The 15,060-nt window shown below is 42.1% G+C and overlaps 1 protein-coding gene across 8 annotated transcripts in view; it reads left to right on the top strand.

Moving 5' to 3' along the window:
• Window positions 1-15,060, top strand: part of LOC122575443 (atrial natriuretic peptide receptor 1-like) — a 37,920-nt gene that overhangs the window by 14,725 nt on the left and 8,135 nt on the right. For 7 of the 8 annotated variants that reach the window (XM_043744362.1, XM_043744364.1, XM_043744363.1 and 4 more), the window contains 12 exons: window positions 1,067-1,462; window positions 2,217-2,331; window positions 4,036-4,370; window positions 4,848-4,939; window positions 5,009-5,147; window positions 5,968-6,049; window positions 6,347-6,482; window positions 7,931-8,008; window positions 8,716-8,793; window positions 9,000-9,104; window positions 9,842-10,085; window positions 10,515-10,673. In XM_043744362.1, coding sequence (XP_043600297.1) covers window positions 1,067-1,462; window positions 2,217-2,331; window positions 4,036-4,370; window positions 4,848-4,939; window positions 5,009-5,147; window positions 5,968-6,049; window positions 6,347-6,482; window positions 7,931-8,008; window positions 8,716-8,793; window positions 9,000-9,104; window positions 9,842-10,085; window positions 10,515-10,673 — 1,959 coding nt within the window. The remainder of the gene's footprint in view (window positions 1-1,066; window positions 1,463-2,216; window positions 2,332-4,035; window positions 4,371-4,847; window positions 4,940-5,008; window positions 5,148-5,967; window positions 6,050-6,346; window positions 6,483-7,930; window positions 8,009-8,715; window positions 8,794-8,999; window positions 9,105-9,841; window positions 10,086-10,514; window positions 10,674-15,060) is intronic. The other variant, XM_043744365.1, reaches the window with a different exon arrangement.

Raw genomic sequence — 15,060 nt, 5'->3', positions numbered from 1 at the left:
ACCGAACCGTCCTCTAACTATCTCTGCGTCTTGCCACTATGCTCTTCGATCCTTTTATATGCATTCTACGATAACACGCTTTCGCATCTCAGCTCGGATCGCAAGCTGGACGAAATCTCTCGTAGAATTACCGTTGATAAGAAATTCCTTCGTAAACTGCAAATGGTATTGCAAGACCATACGATCGAGGAGATTACCGTTTCACTCGGTTATACAAGGAAAGATAAAGACGAATATAAAAATAAATGTACGTAGCTACATGTAGATAGGTATAAATAGAAAAGGAGAAAGAAGGGAAGGGAGGAGAAGTAGAAGCAAAAAGCTGGATGACGAAGTAGAGCGAAACTTGTTGATGAAATTATATCGCTGGATCAGGCGGTTCACACACGTGACAATGTTTGTAATTCTGAACAACGCGACCTTCAACTTCGATTGCGCCATACGAAATCCCGTCTAATGTATAGGCGTTAAAAAAAAGTGGGCGATAATTACGAGGCGCACGAATCTAGATCGATATCAAGACGATTAAGAAAGCGAGGCTTTCTATTTCGAAATTTATATAGAAATTCATTTCAGACTAGAAATACTCTGGTACTCCCACGACTTCTCTCTATGGGCAGGCAAACGACCACGGAATTTCCGCTCTTACGTTCAATTCCGCTCGTTCGTCGGAAGTGCGAGTGAAAGAGAAACGAAGGTTGATTTGATTTAAGCGTTACGCAATTATAACACTGCCACGTCTAATATCGAGGTTTCTCTGGTCCTGAGCTGATGCCAGTAGAAACGGATTCCCGATGTTTATCTCCGATGAAGCTAACTGCAACGTCTTTCTGTTCGACGCGGCTCACGTCCAATTCGCCTTTAACGGTATTAGACGAAGCAACGTTTAAGCGGAACGCTACAAAGTGTAACGGAGGGCACGCGATAGGATACGATCGCATGTTTATCTTTTAACAGCCCGTAAACGTGGACGAACCGATCGGTCGTAATTTCAATGACGATTAAGAAGAGCCGATGGCGAGAAAGATAGGGTGGGTTTTGAACTCGTGGACGTTTGTGAACACAGATGCCTTCCTTGGTCCTGTTTGCGACTACGCGATCGCGCCAGTAGCGCGATACGCTGGCGTATGGCGTATTCCTGTCTTAACGGCGGGTGCTCAGGCCGAGGCATTCCGTCACAAGGGCGAACACTATCCAACGTTGACCAGAATGATGGGTTCCCATCGACTGGTAGGCGAGGCGCTCAAACATATCTTGAAGCGATTCGAATGGAAGATCGTCGGACTTCTTTATCATAATCACGAGATGGCGAGCAGCCGCGGCAATTCCGAGTGTCACTTCACTCTGGGTGCCATTTTCACGGCCCTCAATCAGACACCGGTTCACAAAAACTTCAACCAGGAGTCGAGTACCGTCGAAGATTATCGAAACTTGCTCACCTTCCTCGCAAAGTCTGTCAGGAGTAAGTTGAAACCTATGCCTAAGGCCTGTCGTTCAGATTGCTTCGAGTAACGTCGATCTCCTTTATTCGTCTGACCGTCTTATTCGTTTATCTTGAAACGTTTTTCCAAATTTCTACTCTTCTGTCGCAGCAAATTTATACGCGCGAGGCAGTAGAACTCGCTCGTTACATTCCTACCGTTCGAGGATAAACTCGTTTTGAAATTTGAAAGAAAAATGTCTGAAGATATAGAAACAGAGCGATATGAAGTTAGAGTACGCGGGTTCGTAAGTCACCGTGTAAGTGGCTGCGATACGGCAATATGAAGAGAACGCTGCGTGGAGGCTCCTTTTGCCCGCGTCTAATCGTCGATCGTTGTTATACTTACGTATTTATTATACTAAGCTGTATGCGTAAATTAGACGAGGACACAGGGGACCTTAACGCAGCGTTCTCTTTCTATTTCTATACGCGTCGTTTCTTTAATTCGCCCGCGCGCTCTATCTTTGTATCTTGACGTATAAGAACGTGAAAAGTTGAAAAACGAAGGACGAGCACTCGTGTCTCCCCTATTCGTTGAGAAGAATACCTATCTTTGATATTGATAAAATAATGACATTGTAAATAATGGTGCGCGGGATCCTATGGGGCTAAAATTTTGAATGGACCTTATTTCGGTGCGCGAAATACGATGGTTGGAATTGGTAGAGTGTCTCGTCACGTAAATGGCACAGCGAAGACGATGGGAAAGTAAAAAGGTTTTTCTTTGTTTCAGTTGTAGTAATGTGTGCCAATTCGACAACCATCAGGGAAATTCTTTTAGCTGCCGAGCAACTGGGAATGGTCGATTCCGGAGAATACGTGTTCTTCTCCATAGAACTTTCGTCCAGGTAAGCTCGAAGAAACAGAGGAAAGTAGAATAAAATGGAACGGCCGGATAAAAAGGAGCATCAACGTTTTTTTATATCTCTACGATACTATTCAAAAGCATCCGGACTTTGGTGTCGCAATCGAGATCGACTGACAGGGTAAGGGTCACGAACGGACCGACCTTACCCTTAACCTTTCACCCTGAAGGTTTGGGCGAAGCTTTGGGTGACGTTTCGAGCGAGGATTTGTTTCGAATTTTGCAGGGCAATTTCACTTCTTAATACGTTCGAGACTTCCTTTTGAACAAACTCTGCCGAATAATGAAGAGTCTTTTCGCGTTTATAATAAAAAATAAGGGAAACTAATCGATGGAAGAATAAAAAAAGACACGATTTAGGGGATTTTTATTGAAAACTACGTTATGACATACACGGTATGTCATCGAATATCCGCGATAATCTTGATATTGGATCACCACGTGACGTAACATGTATGTCATGCGAATAAAGTAGCGTTTTAACTAAAATTTCAAAGAGATAAACACGAAAAAGGCACTAATGTTTGTTTCAACAGAGAAAAAATGATACAACGTGTATATAATAGATACAAACATTATTTATACTTACATAAACCGGAACAAACACGCGCAGGAAATATGACATTTTTACCGAAACACAAAGATACATTTGAACATATAGCTAAACGAAATACATTTTTTTGGGTAATATAAATCATTCTCGAAACACTCTACCAAGCATAAAGCTGGATTATCTCCGCAGCCACTGCAAAAATAATTAGCACTTTTCCGTCTCCCTGTCGCGAAACATTTCCTGCACCTCTTTTTTTTTCCACTGAAAATACCAATGACGTATGTGTTGTGGTCCATCATTGCTGTGAGATACTGCATGGCGTATATGCCACGCCATCGGTTTCGGATAATTTGTCATTAAACTCGATTTATCGCAGTTAGGAAAATATGTACATATATGTCGGAGATGAAAGATCATCGGGGCCTTTCTTTTGGAATTTTTCGGAAAATCCCCGATACTTTAGTCTAGACTTTTTATTATGGCTGTACTTGAATAATAAAACTTAGAAGTAGTTGTTTATGATTTAATCCGAGTATGTTTGCCCGAGATTTATGACAGTAGGCTCGGGCTCGAAGTGACATCTGGTCGCTAAACGTAGTCACGGTCACGGGATGGACGTTTTTACCTAACATAGGTATGAAGTAGTTGTACAGCTCTCCTTCAAAATATAGTTGACCCGAGGGGTACAGAGAGGTACAGAGAAAAGTACATGAGTGAGTTCCACTTGGACTGTGGACAAGTAAGGGCAGTTCCACTTGTACCGTGGACAAGTAAGGGCAGTTCCACTTGGACTGTGGACGAGTAAGTTCAGTTCTACTTGGACTTTGGAGAAGCAAGCGCATTTGCCATCCTGTTGACCGTGGATTCGTTATTGAACCTAAGATTATTGTCATTAGCATGTCGAGTATCTAGTCGCCACGGCTAATTGTCAAATTCTGTTCGTTAAACGCCCCTAACTGCAACGATAACTCGACATATATATTATTTTCCAAAGTTTCACCCAAATCGAAGCCAGACCGTTTGCTATCTTTCTTCGAAACGATGTCTCGGTAATCAAGAATGACTTAAATAACAGTGAATAAATGGAAAAAAGCGAAAGAAGAAACGCCATTGAGCATTGTTCGATCGTTTCAGCGACAACAACTCGAGGGAACCATGGAGGGTAGAAACCGACACGGAAGAAAGGAACGAGAAGGCCCGGAAGGCTTATCAGTCGCTACTAACAGTCACCGCCCGAACTCCTGATAACGCCGAATATTTAAATTTTTCGAGGGAAGTAAAAAGTCTCGCGCAAACCAAGTACAACTTCACGTTTGGAAATAATTCGGTCTCGACGTTCGTAACAGCGTTCTACGATGCAGTGCTCCTTTACGCCCTTGCACTTAAGGAAAGCTTGCCGGAATATCCAGACGGAGTGAATTTGGATGGCGGTAATCTTACCCGAAGAATGTGGGGTAGAAGCTTCAGAGGTGCGGCCGCGATTTTCTCTTACACTATCTTTCCGCTTCGCACGTTTCCATCTTATCCAGTTTTCTCCACTCACCGAGGACTAAAATGTTGATGCGTTCATACAACATTTTATTTGTAATTTCTCTCTTCTTGGTTTACATCATTGAATTTTATGAATGAATTTTCTTCCAACGCTTAACGTTATTTTCGTTATTAATCCTTTATCAAATATCGTAAAATTATGGCGTGTTGATTCTGATATTATAGAAACTGCGTTCTCTGTAACAGAGCGAACCTTCGTATAAGGTGGTTTTCTTACGTTCGTTTGTAAATTATGCTACTATAGTTAGCCCGAAAAACAGTTTTCTCTCTTACGTTTTTCTAATAATGCTACGTTTACGCAACTTTTACGTGTCGTTACTTGATCCTTACTGACTTAATTGTTACGTATCAACGTTTATCGAGTCACACGATGGACGCGGATCGCTCGGTTACAGGTATAACCGGAGATGTGAACATCGACGAGAACGGCGATCGAATAGCGGACTATTCTCTTCTCAACATGAACCCGGAAACGTCCAAGTTCGAGGTAAAATATTTGGCCGTGTAAGACGCCTATTCGAAAACGCGGTCACCGAGAATATTGTCTGTGTCGTAGATTGTGGCTAATTACTACGGTGCCAATAAGACGTTGCAATACATAGCCGGGAAAAGGATTCACTGGTCGGGTGGCCGATCGGAACCACCACCGGATACACCTACCTGCGGCTTCGACGGCTCCCTGTGTCCCGACAACTGTAAGTCATTTGCATCTCGGTTCATAACTTCGCGTTACTATGTTAAAGAGATACATCGCTCTGATTTTGTTAAAGTTTCAGATGCGTAGAATATTCTACCAGCTTATTAAAATTCAAATTTCCCATGGAGTTACAGGGGTCCATTATTCAAATCTATTAAAGCAGAATATTATCTCGAATATTGTCTCGTTTTCTTCTTGCGACTATGTTTTCCGACCTGACCAGTTTCGCCGGGAAACGATGATAGAACTGTACAAATTTCGAGGAGACATTCTACACAATCTATTCTACGATTTAATCCTGGAGATCTTTCCATCTTAGTAACTTGACTTTTTGGAAAGCTTTAAGATCGATGACGCTTTTGGTAAAAGATTTCTCCTCTCCGATCTGCTGCCATTTTTGTAATCACCGAAATTTTTCAAAAATTCTAAGCTGTGTTTTAGGTGATAGATTCTAATCTGCGAATCGGAGAGTAAATTCAAAAGCGACATTAGTATCGTTAAAAAGATCCGAACTTCTCGTTTTGTAATTTCTCATAAAAGGGAGTGGGAAATTTATTTTTAAACAATTCAGGATGGATATATCTCTTTAAGCAAAAATTTCCTTTAAGCGTCAGACGTACGTGTAAACATAGAGATCTTTATTATAATACGAAACGTATATGTGCATGTGTGCTTTACATCTCAAGGCGTTCCGAAGGAAATAATATCGTCCGAGCTTTTAATATTATTCATGAACATTCTGACGTTAATGGGAAATTTTACATCTACGCGGTTCTCGTGCTTCGTACTTTTCGATTGCTTCTCTTCTTTCTCCGTAGCTCTACCAGGACACGCTATTCTCTCGATGGTGTTGAGCTCTATCGTCGTCGTTCTCGCCGTTGCTTCGGCCTTCATTTACAGGTAAGCGCACCATGATTAATCGATCGCTTTTCTATCTCCGATCACGAAACAGCACTCGCCCTCGTTCTCCTACCCTAGTAATCCTATTAATTTCAAGATCCCTAGAGAAATCGCGAATTAGCAAGCGGCTTAGAACGCCTTTAAACTCTCACATACTAAACAGGGTGTTAAGTGGATCAACTCGCGAGCTGAAAAGCCAACGAGTTTCCCTACAGCTCTCCCCAAATCGACTATCCGAATCGTTGCTCAGCAACTACGTAGCGGAAAACGTATATCTCTATTTCTTTCCTCTTGCAGGCATTTTAAGCTCGAAGCGGAAATAGCCTCCATGACGTGGAAGGTGCAGTGGCACGACATTATCTTCGTACCGAATGCAAAAACGCGAGGATCCATGTATTCGTTGATTGCGAACAAGATGCGCGGTAGTCAACTGGTGAATACGAAATATTCTATTACTGCATTATATTTGTATTATGACGAAACAGCGCGCAATTCTTATCTACCGTTGTTCAGGAGTATTTAGACATTTATTCCAAATATTCTAAAATACATGTGGCAGATACTTGTAGAATCGACTAGACGTTAAAGTGATTAAAAAGAAAGTAGATGTATAAAGATTTTGCTTGCATACTTTTTATGTTATAAACAATTTTATCTTATACTGAAAATGTATTGCTATTTGTCGGTCAGCCGACATCTCGTTCATACTTTATAGTATTTTATATATATTTTTATATATTTTATACCTTGTATATGAATATATATGCTCGCTTTGATGCAACAATCGTTATCTATATGCCTTGATATTAATGGTTTATTCTGAAAGTGGTGAAAATACATCTTCCTTTGTTTCGAAATATTGAAGTGTTTGCGTCTCCGACGATTGAACAATTCTGATGAGATATTCTCGGTTTGTCTGCGTCTCTATCTGTTCAAGTGGGTGTAAATTTATCGAACAAATAGTTTCTTTGGAGACTTTTTTGGTGTCAGGGTTCAGTTATGTCGGACTCGCATCATCACTTTTTCAAAGTTGAATCGTACGATTCATTAAATTTCAATTATTTAGAATTCACGTTTTACGCTTTAATTCGCTTCTGTTTATAAATGTCTATACGATAAATTCCTACTTCGATACCAACTTCCGTATAAATGTAATTAATTTAATAATAATTTAAACGTAATTACATTTAATTACAACAGTCTAATTCAATAATAAGGATGGTTCAATAAATGCAATAACAATTTACTAGTATATCGCTGAATCGCATTTAAACAACTAGTTCACATCCGTACCTGCAATCATGCGTTAGATACAGAAGTTAGGATTACATTCGCTACACCATTTGTTTTTGATTATTATTACTACCTCTACTGTTTAGTCTCTGAACAGGCTGCAGTTTACAGGAAATGGATTTACGCCACTTTCAAAATAAATGATTATGTAATTCCGGATATTAACGAAATTTCGATTGATCAAAGCACACGAATATTTTAAGATTTAAATAACAAATTGTTCGTAAGTAAAAAGTTCGCATTAAAGCGCGCGTGAATTTTTCATTCTGTTTTCATACTGTTTTCGAAATAAACGGCCCACTTATTTCAATTCGTGCATCCTTTAGAGTTTCCACGATTTGAACGCGACTTTCATCGGAAATTGAAGATCTGGAAAAAAAAAATATTTTATGCTTCTTCCCGCCCGTAATACGGAAGGGATGCAGCACTCTGACGAGAAAATTCTTTTTATTTTTACACTATCTTGGGTGGCAAATAGGATTTTCCTTCGTGTCAGAGATATTTGAGAAATATTCGCGGGATGCGTCTGCACCAGATCCAACTGGAAACGAATCAAACCAAAGCGAATATCTTTCTTTTTCATTACAGACTATATACTCGGATGAGAACGTCAGTTTACCAGGTGGAGTAGATAGAAACGTCTATGTCCCAACGGGAATTTACAAGGTTCGACCTTACTGACGGTAAAGCGACGCGTCTCTAGATACTTTATGCGTCACCTTATCCGCATATATGTATACACAACCTTTTATTTTTCACTTTTCTTATTTTCTTTCTTCCCTTTCTCTCCCATTTTTCCCATTCCTTTCCTCGTTTCAGTTCTCTTTCAAACTTCTCGCTTTAAAATTATTAACGCGTTCGCTATCACAGTGTCCTCGCATTATATTTTCGTCTAACGGAGAATGCAGTTTACGTAGGAACGCCTAAATGTATCTGTTATTTATGGTCTTACTAAATATATCTTTGTGGCAAGATTGCTTCGTTTAAAGGGACGCGTGTAACAAATGTTCTTTTCCCGATGATTATTTCATAAGATGACAAGGTTGTTGATATTTTTTAACATCGAACTATATATTTTTCTATATACCAATCGAGGTGTTTCTTTATTCTCTATACGACAGTGTGAAAGCATTTGTGTCTGAAAATGCCTAGTTTCAAAGACTTTGAAGATTAGAACCGAGTTCAAGTAATAAATAAGGTAGCATGAAAGTTAAAAGAACGCACAGACAGGTATTTATCTATACTTTCTTTTCTGTGACCTTTGTGCGTTATGCTGTTAGCGAACGTGTTAATCGCAGGACTATAAATCAAAATGCGCGTAAAAGTGAATTATCTTTGAAGATAATACATATGTGTAATACGATTCGTCGCAGAACTCTAAGGTGGCCATAAAATTGATACCGAGGAATAAGGTGGAAATCTCGCGGCCTCTATTGCTCGAATTGAAAAGGGTAAGTACTCGTTTCCACTGGGAAATTTCTCGAACTTGCAACGAGATACGTGTGGATTGAAAAAACGAACAACAAGTTTGTTGAAAATCGATTGATCTCGTTGCAGCTACGAGTATTGAAACTTTCTCTGTCGTTTCGTTTTTCAATCACCGCATGTGACATAGTTTCGTAGCACAGACGATAACGCTTCTGTTCTGTTCGCACAGATGAAGGACCTGCAGCACGATCATCTAGTACGGTTTTATGGCGCTTGTGTCGATCCTCCGCATTGCTGTCTTTTGACCGAATATTGCCCAAAAGGATCGCTTCAGGTTCGTCTTAGATTTATATTATTCGTATTAGATTTGTAGATCTTACGAATATAATGCACGCGTATCGCGTTTTTCATTCGGTAGCCATCGTATCGAGACATTCTGTTTGTTCCATTATCTGTCCTGTTATACTGTTTGAAGATAAAATTTGCACTTTGATGTTTCCTCGTTAATTTGTACATGGTAGGTTCCATTGAATAGTTAAGAATCCGATAATACAAATAGCAAAATTGACTGAAACAACGATCGAGAGATACGACGGTTGTAAACAAAGTAGATACATTTCAACCTTGTTAAACGATCAATTAAATCTTCATTGAATACTTTATGTAGAACATGTGCAGTTCTTTGCAGTTTACGGTGCCGGACAAGCTTAATAATTCCTTAATGGCCTGTCAGATATTCCGTAAGTCTGGTAATACTCGTAAACGGCAGTTCACAGGGGCGTAATAAAAGCGTGCGCGCGGGCCGAAGGTTATTCGATAAAAGAAGTTGGCCGTTAATACATGTAGCTATCTGATAGCGGATATTTTCCGTGCAATTGGTAGGAGGCGATTAACTTAGTCGAGTCCGGTGGAGCCGCTCATCCATAGCATGCATTTGTTATCGAGCTCGATTAAAAATTTAATCAAAGTGCCGAGATTAAAGTTTACTTCTTCCCCTAAACCGTTCGACTCGACCCGACGAATAAATTCCGCTCCGACTTTCAACGTGTGTTCGTCGATCTTCCGCGACAGGACATATTGGAAAACGATCAGATCAAACTGGACCGCGTGTTTCGAGGATCTCTCATCCACGATATCGTTCGAGGAATGGCGTATCTTCACGCGTCCGAGCTGAAGAGTCACGGCAACCTCAAGTCGTCCAACTGCGTGGTCGATTCGCGGTTCGTGCTTAAAATTGCGGACTTTGGACTGCACGAGCTGAGAAGGGCGAATTGCGGCGAGGAAGTGGACAAGGATAGTTACGCTTATTGGAGAGGTGAGTGCTGCAACATCGTATCTACATAAGCTGCGAATTTTTACCAAGAGAACGAGAGAGATGGAACCTACGTAGTAGCAACGGTAATTTCTTTCGTCCATTAAAAATTACAACGAGTACTCCACTTTCGGATATCTTGTACCTTTCTGTTCGTTATATTCTGTGGGTTTCTGCATCTTTAAATTTATCGTAGACGCAGAAAAATGCGCATTCTGGCCATACGACGCGAGAGTTTGCCGATGCGCGCGCGAATCAACTGGAAGAAAAAGCATGTTTCTTAATGTCTCGGTGTTTCTTTCTCGTTCCATCGAAAGTTTGGCCGCGTATTACGCTGAAGCAGCTTACGTGCGTGTGCATTTGCAAGCATATGTGTGCGTGTGTGTCAGTGTCACGAGGTCGCACGATCGTAAAATAACGTTGTTTGTACAGGGCAGCTGTGGACGGCTCCGGAATTATTGCGAATAGAAAGGCGACCACCGGAGGGTACTCAGAAGGGCGACGTGTACAGCTTCGCCATAATCGTTCACGAGATCGTGGTACGCCGAGGACCGTTTTACTTGGGCGACGACCGTGATATCTCCCCGAAGGGTAAGTATTTCGTCCTCGCAAACGACACACGCGCTTATACTGCAATTATTCGCTAGCTTTCCACAAGTCGAAAAATAGAGAAATCAAAGGGCTGATAATAAGAACGACCCGTGTCAAATTTCTTAACTTTATACGACAGTGTTATTTCTTTATTTTATAGGGGTAACGCATTAGACAGAAGTTAGATTTATGACGTGAAATGGATATTACGAAAACCGTTCTGTGTATCTGTTACGTGCCGTCGAATAAAAACTAACCGATTCTATGAAAATCTCCGTGATAAATCGGCAGCCTGATGATTTAATTCGATACTCGTAAGCTTATCAAAGCTTATCGATCATATTATGAAAACATATCCCGAATGCGGTATATGCGTTATGTAAAACATTTTGTATAACACACGACGTGATATAATTATCGAGAGATTATACAAGACATTTATTGCAAACATATAATTCGCTGGTTTGACAAAATTGCTATACAGTCGATTATCCGTTATATCGATAATACGCGTATGGCGTTAATTATATGTTTAAGGCAATTATTTATATTGTATACTGATCGTTTATTAGGCGTCGTAATTTGTATGTGCGTTACGGGTCGATCGGCTAGTACGTCGTTATTCATAATGCCCGGTCGTTACGAATAATAACTGAAACGGCCGCGCGGCCTGATAAATATTGATTAATTTACTAGATTGACGGGACATTTGGAGGAAGCCATTAGGAATTAGAAAGACATTAGGATTCTCTCGGGGCGCTTGGCTACGAACAAGAGAACTCCGCTCTCCATCAATCATTTCCAAATATTTGAAGAACAGCACGTTCATGCTGTACGTGGCGTATCAGCGAAATAACATGTTTCCAACGAATCAGCAAAGTTTAACGATATCGAAGTAAAGTGTTGATTATCCAGAGTAACGATTAGCCCAAATAGACGTTTAAAAAAACAGTATAGTTGTTAGGCGATATAAATACAAATACCCTGCCGGCAATTAGACAACGTTTGGTAAACGTTGCGTTGAAATAAATTCAGATATATCGGAACAGATTCAAAGGTACCCTGTTCTTAGCGGAACAAGTATTCTCTCGTTCTGTCGGAGGCAGATAAGCATAAACGGACGTCGTTTCTGTTATGAGCCCTTGGATCGTTATTACGAATCATAATCGACGCCAGTGACCGATCAACCGGTAAGGGAGTTCGCCATCGCCGCGGCCGGTAGGGAATAAGAGTAATTCGTATCGACTGCGATGCGTCGCGACGCTGTGCGTCGGTTGCACGTCGTTGGTACACGAGGAACGACGAAAACGACGGGAGAGCTCGTAAGAGAAGGGGGAATCAGCGGTGTGGGCTACGGCGCGGCGTGCGCCGGATCGATCGGTAACGAAGTTTACGAGGTTTCGCAAGCTCGGTTTCGACGCGAGCGGCAGGATCGATGAAAGGATGGAACGTGCCACAAGTAGGCTGGGAACGTTTCGAGACCCGGGTTGAAAGCTCAGTCGAAGCTTTCACGCGTCCTGGAACGTACACGGCTCTTGCACGCGCGCTTCCTCGTCGTTTCTCCGTTCCTCCCTCTTCTCCCATTCGTTGTTCGCGTTCTCTCTTTCTCTCTTCTCGATCTTCGTTTCTCGTCTCGTGCGTGTACTCGCGACGAGCGGAAGATCGCGACCGACGACACGTGAAATCGACGCGAGAATACCACTGCGAATAGGATCGAGGGGCCTTCGGTACGCGAAACGCGGCTAGGACTCGGTTTCGCCGGTCCCACCACCGTTTAATTAACCGTCTCTCACCGACAACCCTTCGGGGAGAAACGTGTGTGCGCGCGTGCCTTGCTGCGTGCTGCGTGTCCCGACAGTTTGCGTGTCTGTACTGTGTGGCTGCGTGCCTACATGCCTGCATGCCTGCATGCCTGCGTCTAACTCGGTACGTGCTTGTGTTTACCAATCGTTTGACCGTCCCATTTACGCGGCCCGATTTTCCTTTTTGCTCGATATTCAAACCCTTTACCCCTCTAACTAACCCCACTTGCCTCCCTCCTTCTACCGCCTTCCTACTTCAACTCTTACCTACCCTATTCACCCTCCCTTTTACCCTCTTCCTCGCTCTCTATATTCCTTCCGAATCTCGTCGTTCGTCTCTCTCCGTTTCACACCGTTTTCATTCTTTCCTTCTTGCCAGCCAATTACCCTGATTTCGTATCCGAGACGCGGCAATTAATTGATTATTTCATACGGGACGAGACAACGATGAAAGCGCGCCGATGGCTCGCGAAATTGCTCGTTTCCATTTACAAAGAGTGGAGTTACGATCGAACGAATATCGCTAGTACCGGTATATACCTTTAGACCTATATATATATATATATATATATATATACCTACGTGCCTTTTGTTCGATCAGGGTCGCGATTATGTGGACGGGGCTACGATCTTCCCATTCGTCGGACTTCTTTCGAACGAGAGATAACGTCGTCGAAAAGTCAATGTAAACAGAGCGTTGCATAAGCGGAGAATAGCTTGATGCTTGTTCTACTAGCTTCGCTATCGCTAGCTACTACTACTACTACTACTAGCGTAAACACGAAATTTCGTAGTGCCGAGGTTTCCTCGCCTGGACATGGCGGAAGGTTCAATTTTTTGAAAACGTAACTCTCGCAGGGGAATAGAAGATACGACCTGTCGAACGAAGAAACGAAATTGGCCACGAAAGAACGTAACTGGAATGTACGATTCCCGCGATGACTGTAAAAAGCTAACTGGGTAGGAAGTGAAATTAAATTCAGATTGAAACTTTAATTTTCCGAGAAGCTAGCAAGCACCCGGGTGGCTGGAAGGCGAGGAAAAATGTAACGTCGTAAAACAAATAAACAGTTCTTGTATTAGATCGGATAGAAAGCAATTATTTTCGCATCTCGTTCGCGAAGCAAACCGAGCAAAAAGTAATTACATCGAGGTTGAAATTCAATTTTTTAACGACGTAACACGTCGTAAAGAAAATGGGGAAACCTAATCCGTCAAGTAGAGAAGCAGCTCGTAAATCGAAAAGAGCCTAACTTTGACGTACGGTTTCCGTCGTAACTGTAAAGTTAACTGGGTAGCGGATAATTGGATCGGGATTGAAATTTGAGAAACGAGACAATTCCTTCCTCCCTTCCTTCCTTCCTTCCTTCCTTCCTTCTGTAATTGATAGAAATCACTGGTGTCTTCGCCGAGTCTTCGTCGCCACGACAATTTCGTAATTTTCGATGCAATGTCAAACGTAAACGATTCGTTCGTAATTCAAACACCACTCTTTGTAACGACGAGAAATACCGATACGACGATCGGAAGCGTTTAGAATCCGTTCGTGATTCAAGAATCGCTTCTTTCTTATCGCGGTGAAAATTCCTAAATATAGATCGATGCGATGTTAAAAATTCCGTGAGAAATTTAGCTTCGACGTCGATGTAATATCGGAATGTACGAGAATTCGCTGGTAATTCGAAATAGATTTCATCGCGAGAACCTGTAACGACGATCCACGAACTCGGAACGATCGCGTTTACGTTCATACTCTACGTTTCGCGCGAAATTAGCTTCGAACGATCGTATCCCCTATTTGGTGGCGCAAAGATGCGTGTGTAATCGCGTGAATGAAAGGGAGAAAGGTGAAAGCGAGCGTGAAGAGCGACAGCGTGAGCGAGATAGCGGGGTGAAAGAGAAAAATGGTGAATTCGAATGGGTCGTTGATAGAGAAATATAGCGATCGGGATAGATGAGAAAAGGAGAAGAAATGGCAGATAGAAGCAATACGTCGAGCACGAGTAGTTTAACGTTACTGGCGATGCCGGGCGCCAGTCCCGACGGTGGGGCCAGTCCTCGAAGGGCCGTCAGTCCCTTGCTCGAAGTCCGTAGGCCTCACTGCACCCTCAACTGCGAAACTTGCAACGCCTTCTTGGAGGATTTGTACAGGCACAGTAGGTTCAATATTTACCATTCGCCTTTCGTCCTTCGTTGAAATTCGTTAACTGTTTTCATCTCCCTTGATGATTCTATTCGACGCGGTTCGCTTCTCGAACCTTTCCCACTGTTTCACGCGTTACTTGCACCTTTTCTTTTGCCTCTTTGGCAAGATAAATACATACATATATATATATACACGAAGTCATTCGGTTGTAACGACGCGAGCTATGGCGAGAGTCGTTCGACCAAGGAAGACTCGTTTCACTGAAACGGACAGCTAAGTAGTAAGAGGAGCGATCGAACCGGCACGACGGTATACTACGCTGCGTGTCATAACTACAACCATCGAAAAGTTTCGACTTTTGCGTGGTGTGTACGTACAATGACTGACGAAGGAATATTTGAACACTCGTTGTAGAGAAAATTTTCATGTACGTACTATG

Source organism: Bombus pyrosoma, linkage group LG15 (genome assembly GCF_014825855.1).
Source record: "Bombus pyrosoma isolate SC7728 linkage group LG15, ASM1482585v1, whole genome shotgun sequence".
In the NCBI taxonomy this organism is placed as follows: domain Eukaryota; kingdom Metazoa; phylum Arthropoda; class Insecta; order Hymenoptera; family Apidae; genus Bombus; species Bombus pyrosoma.
This window is presented reverse-complemented; position numbering and strand designations above follow the sequence as displayed.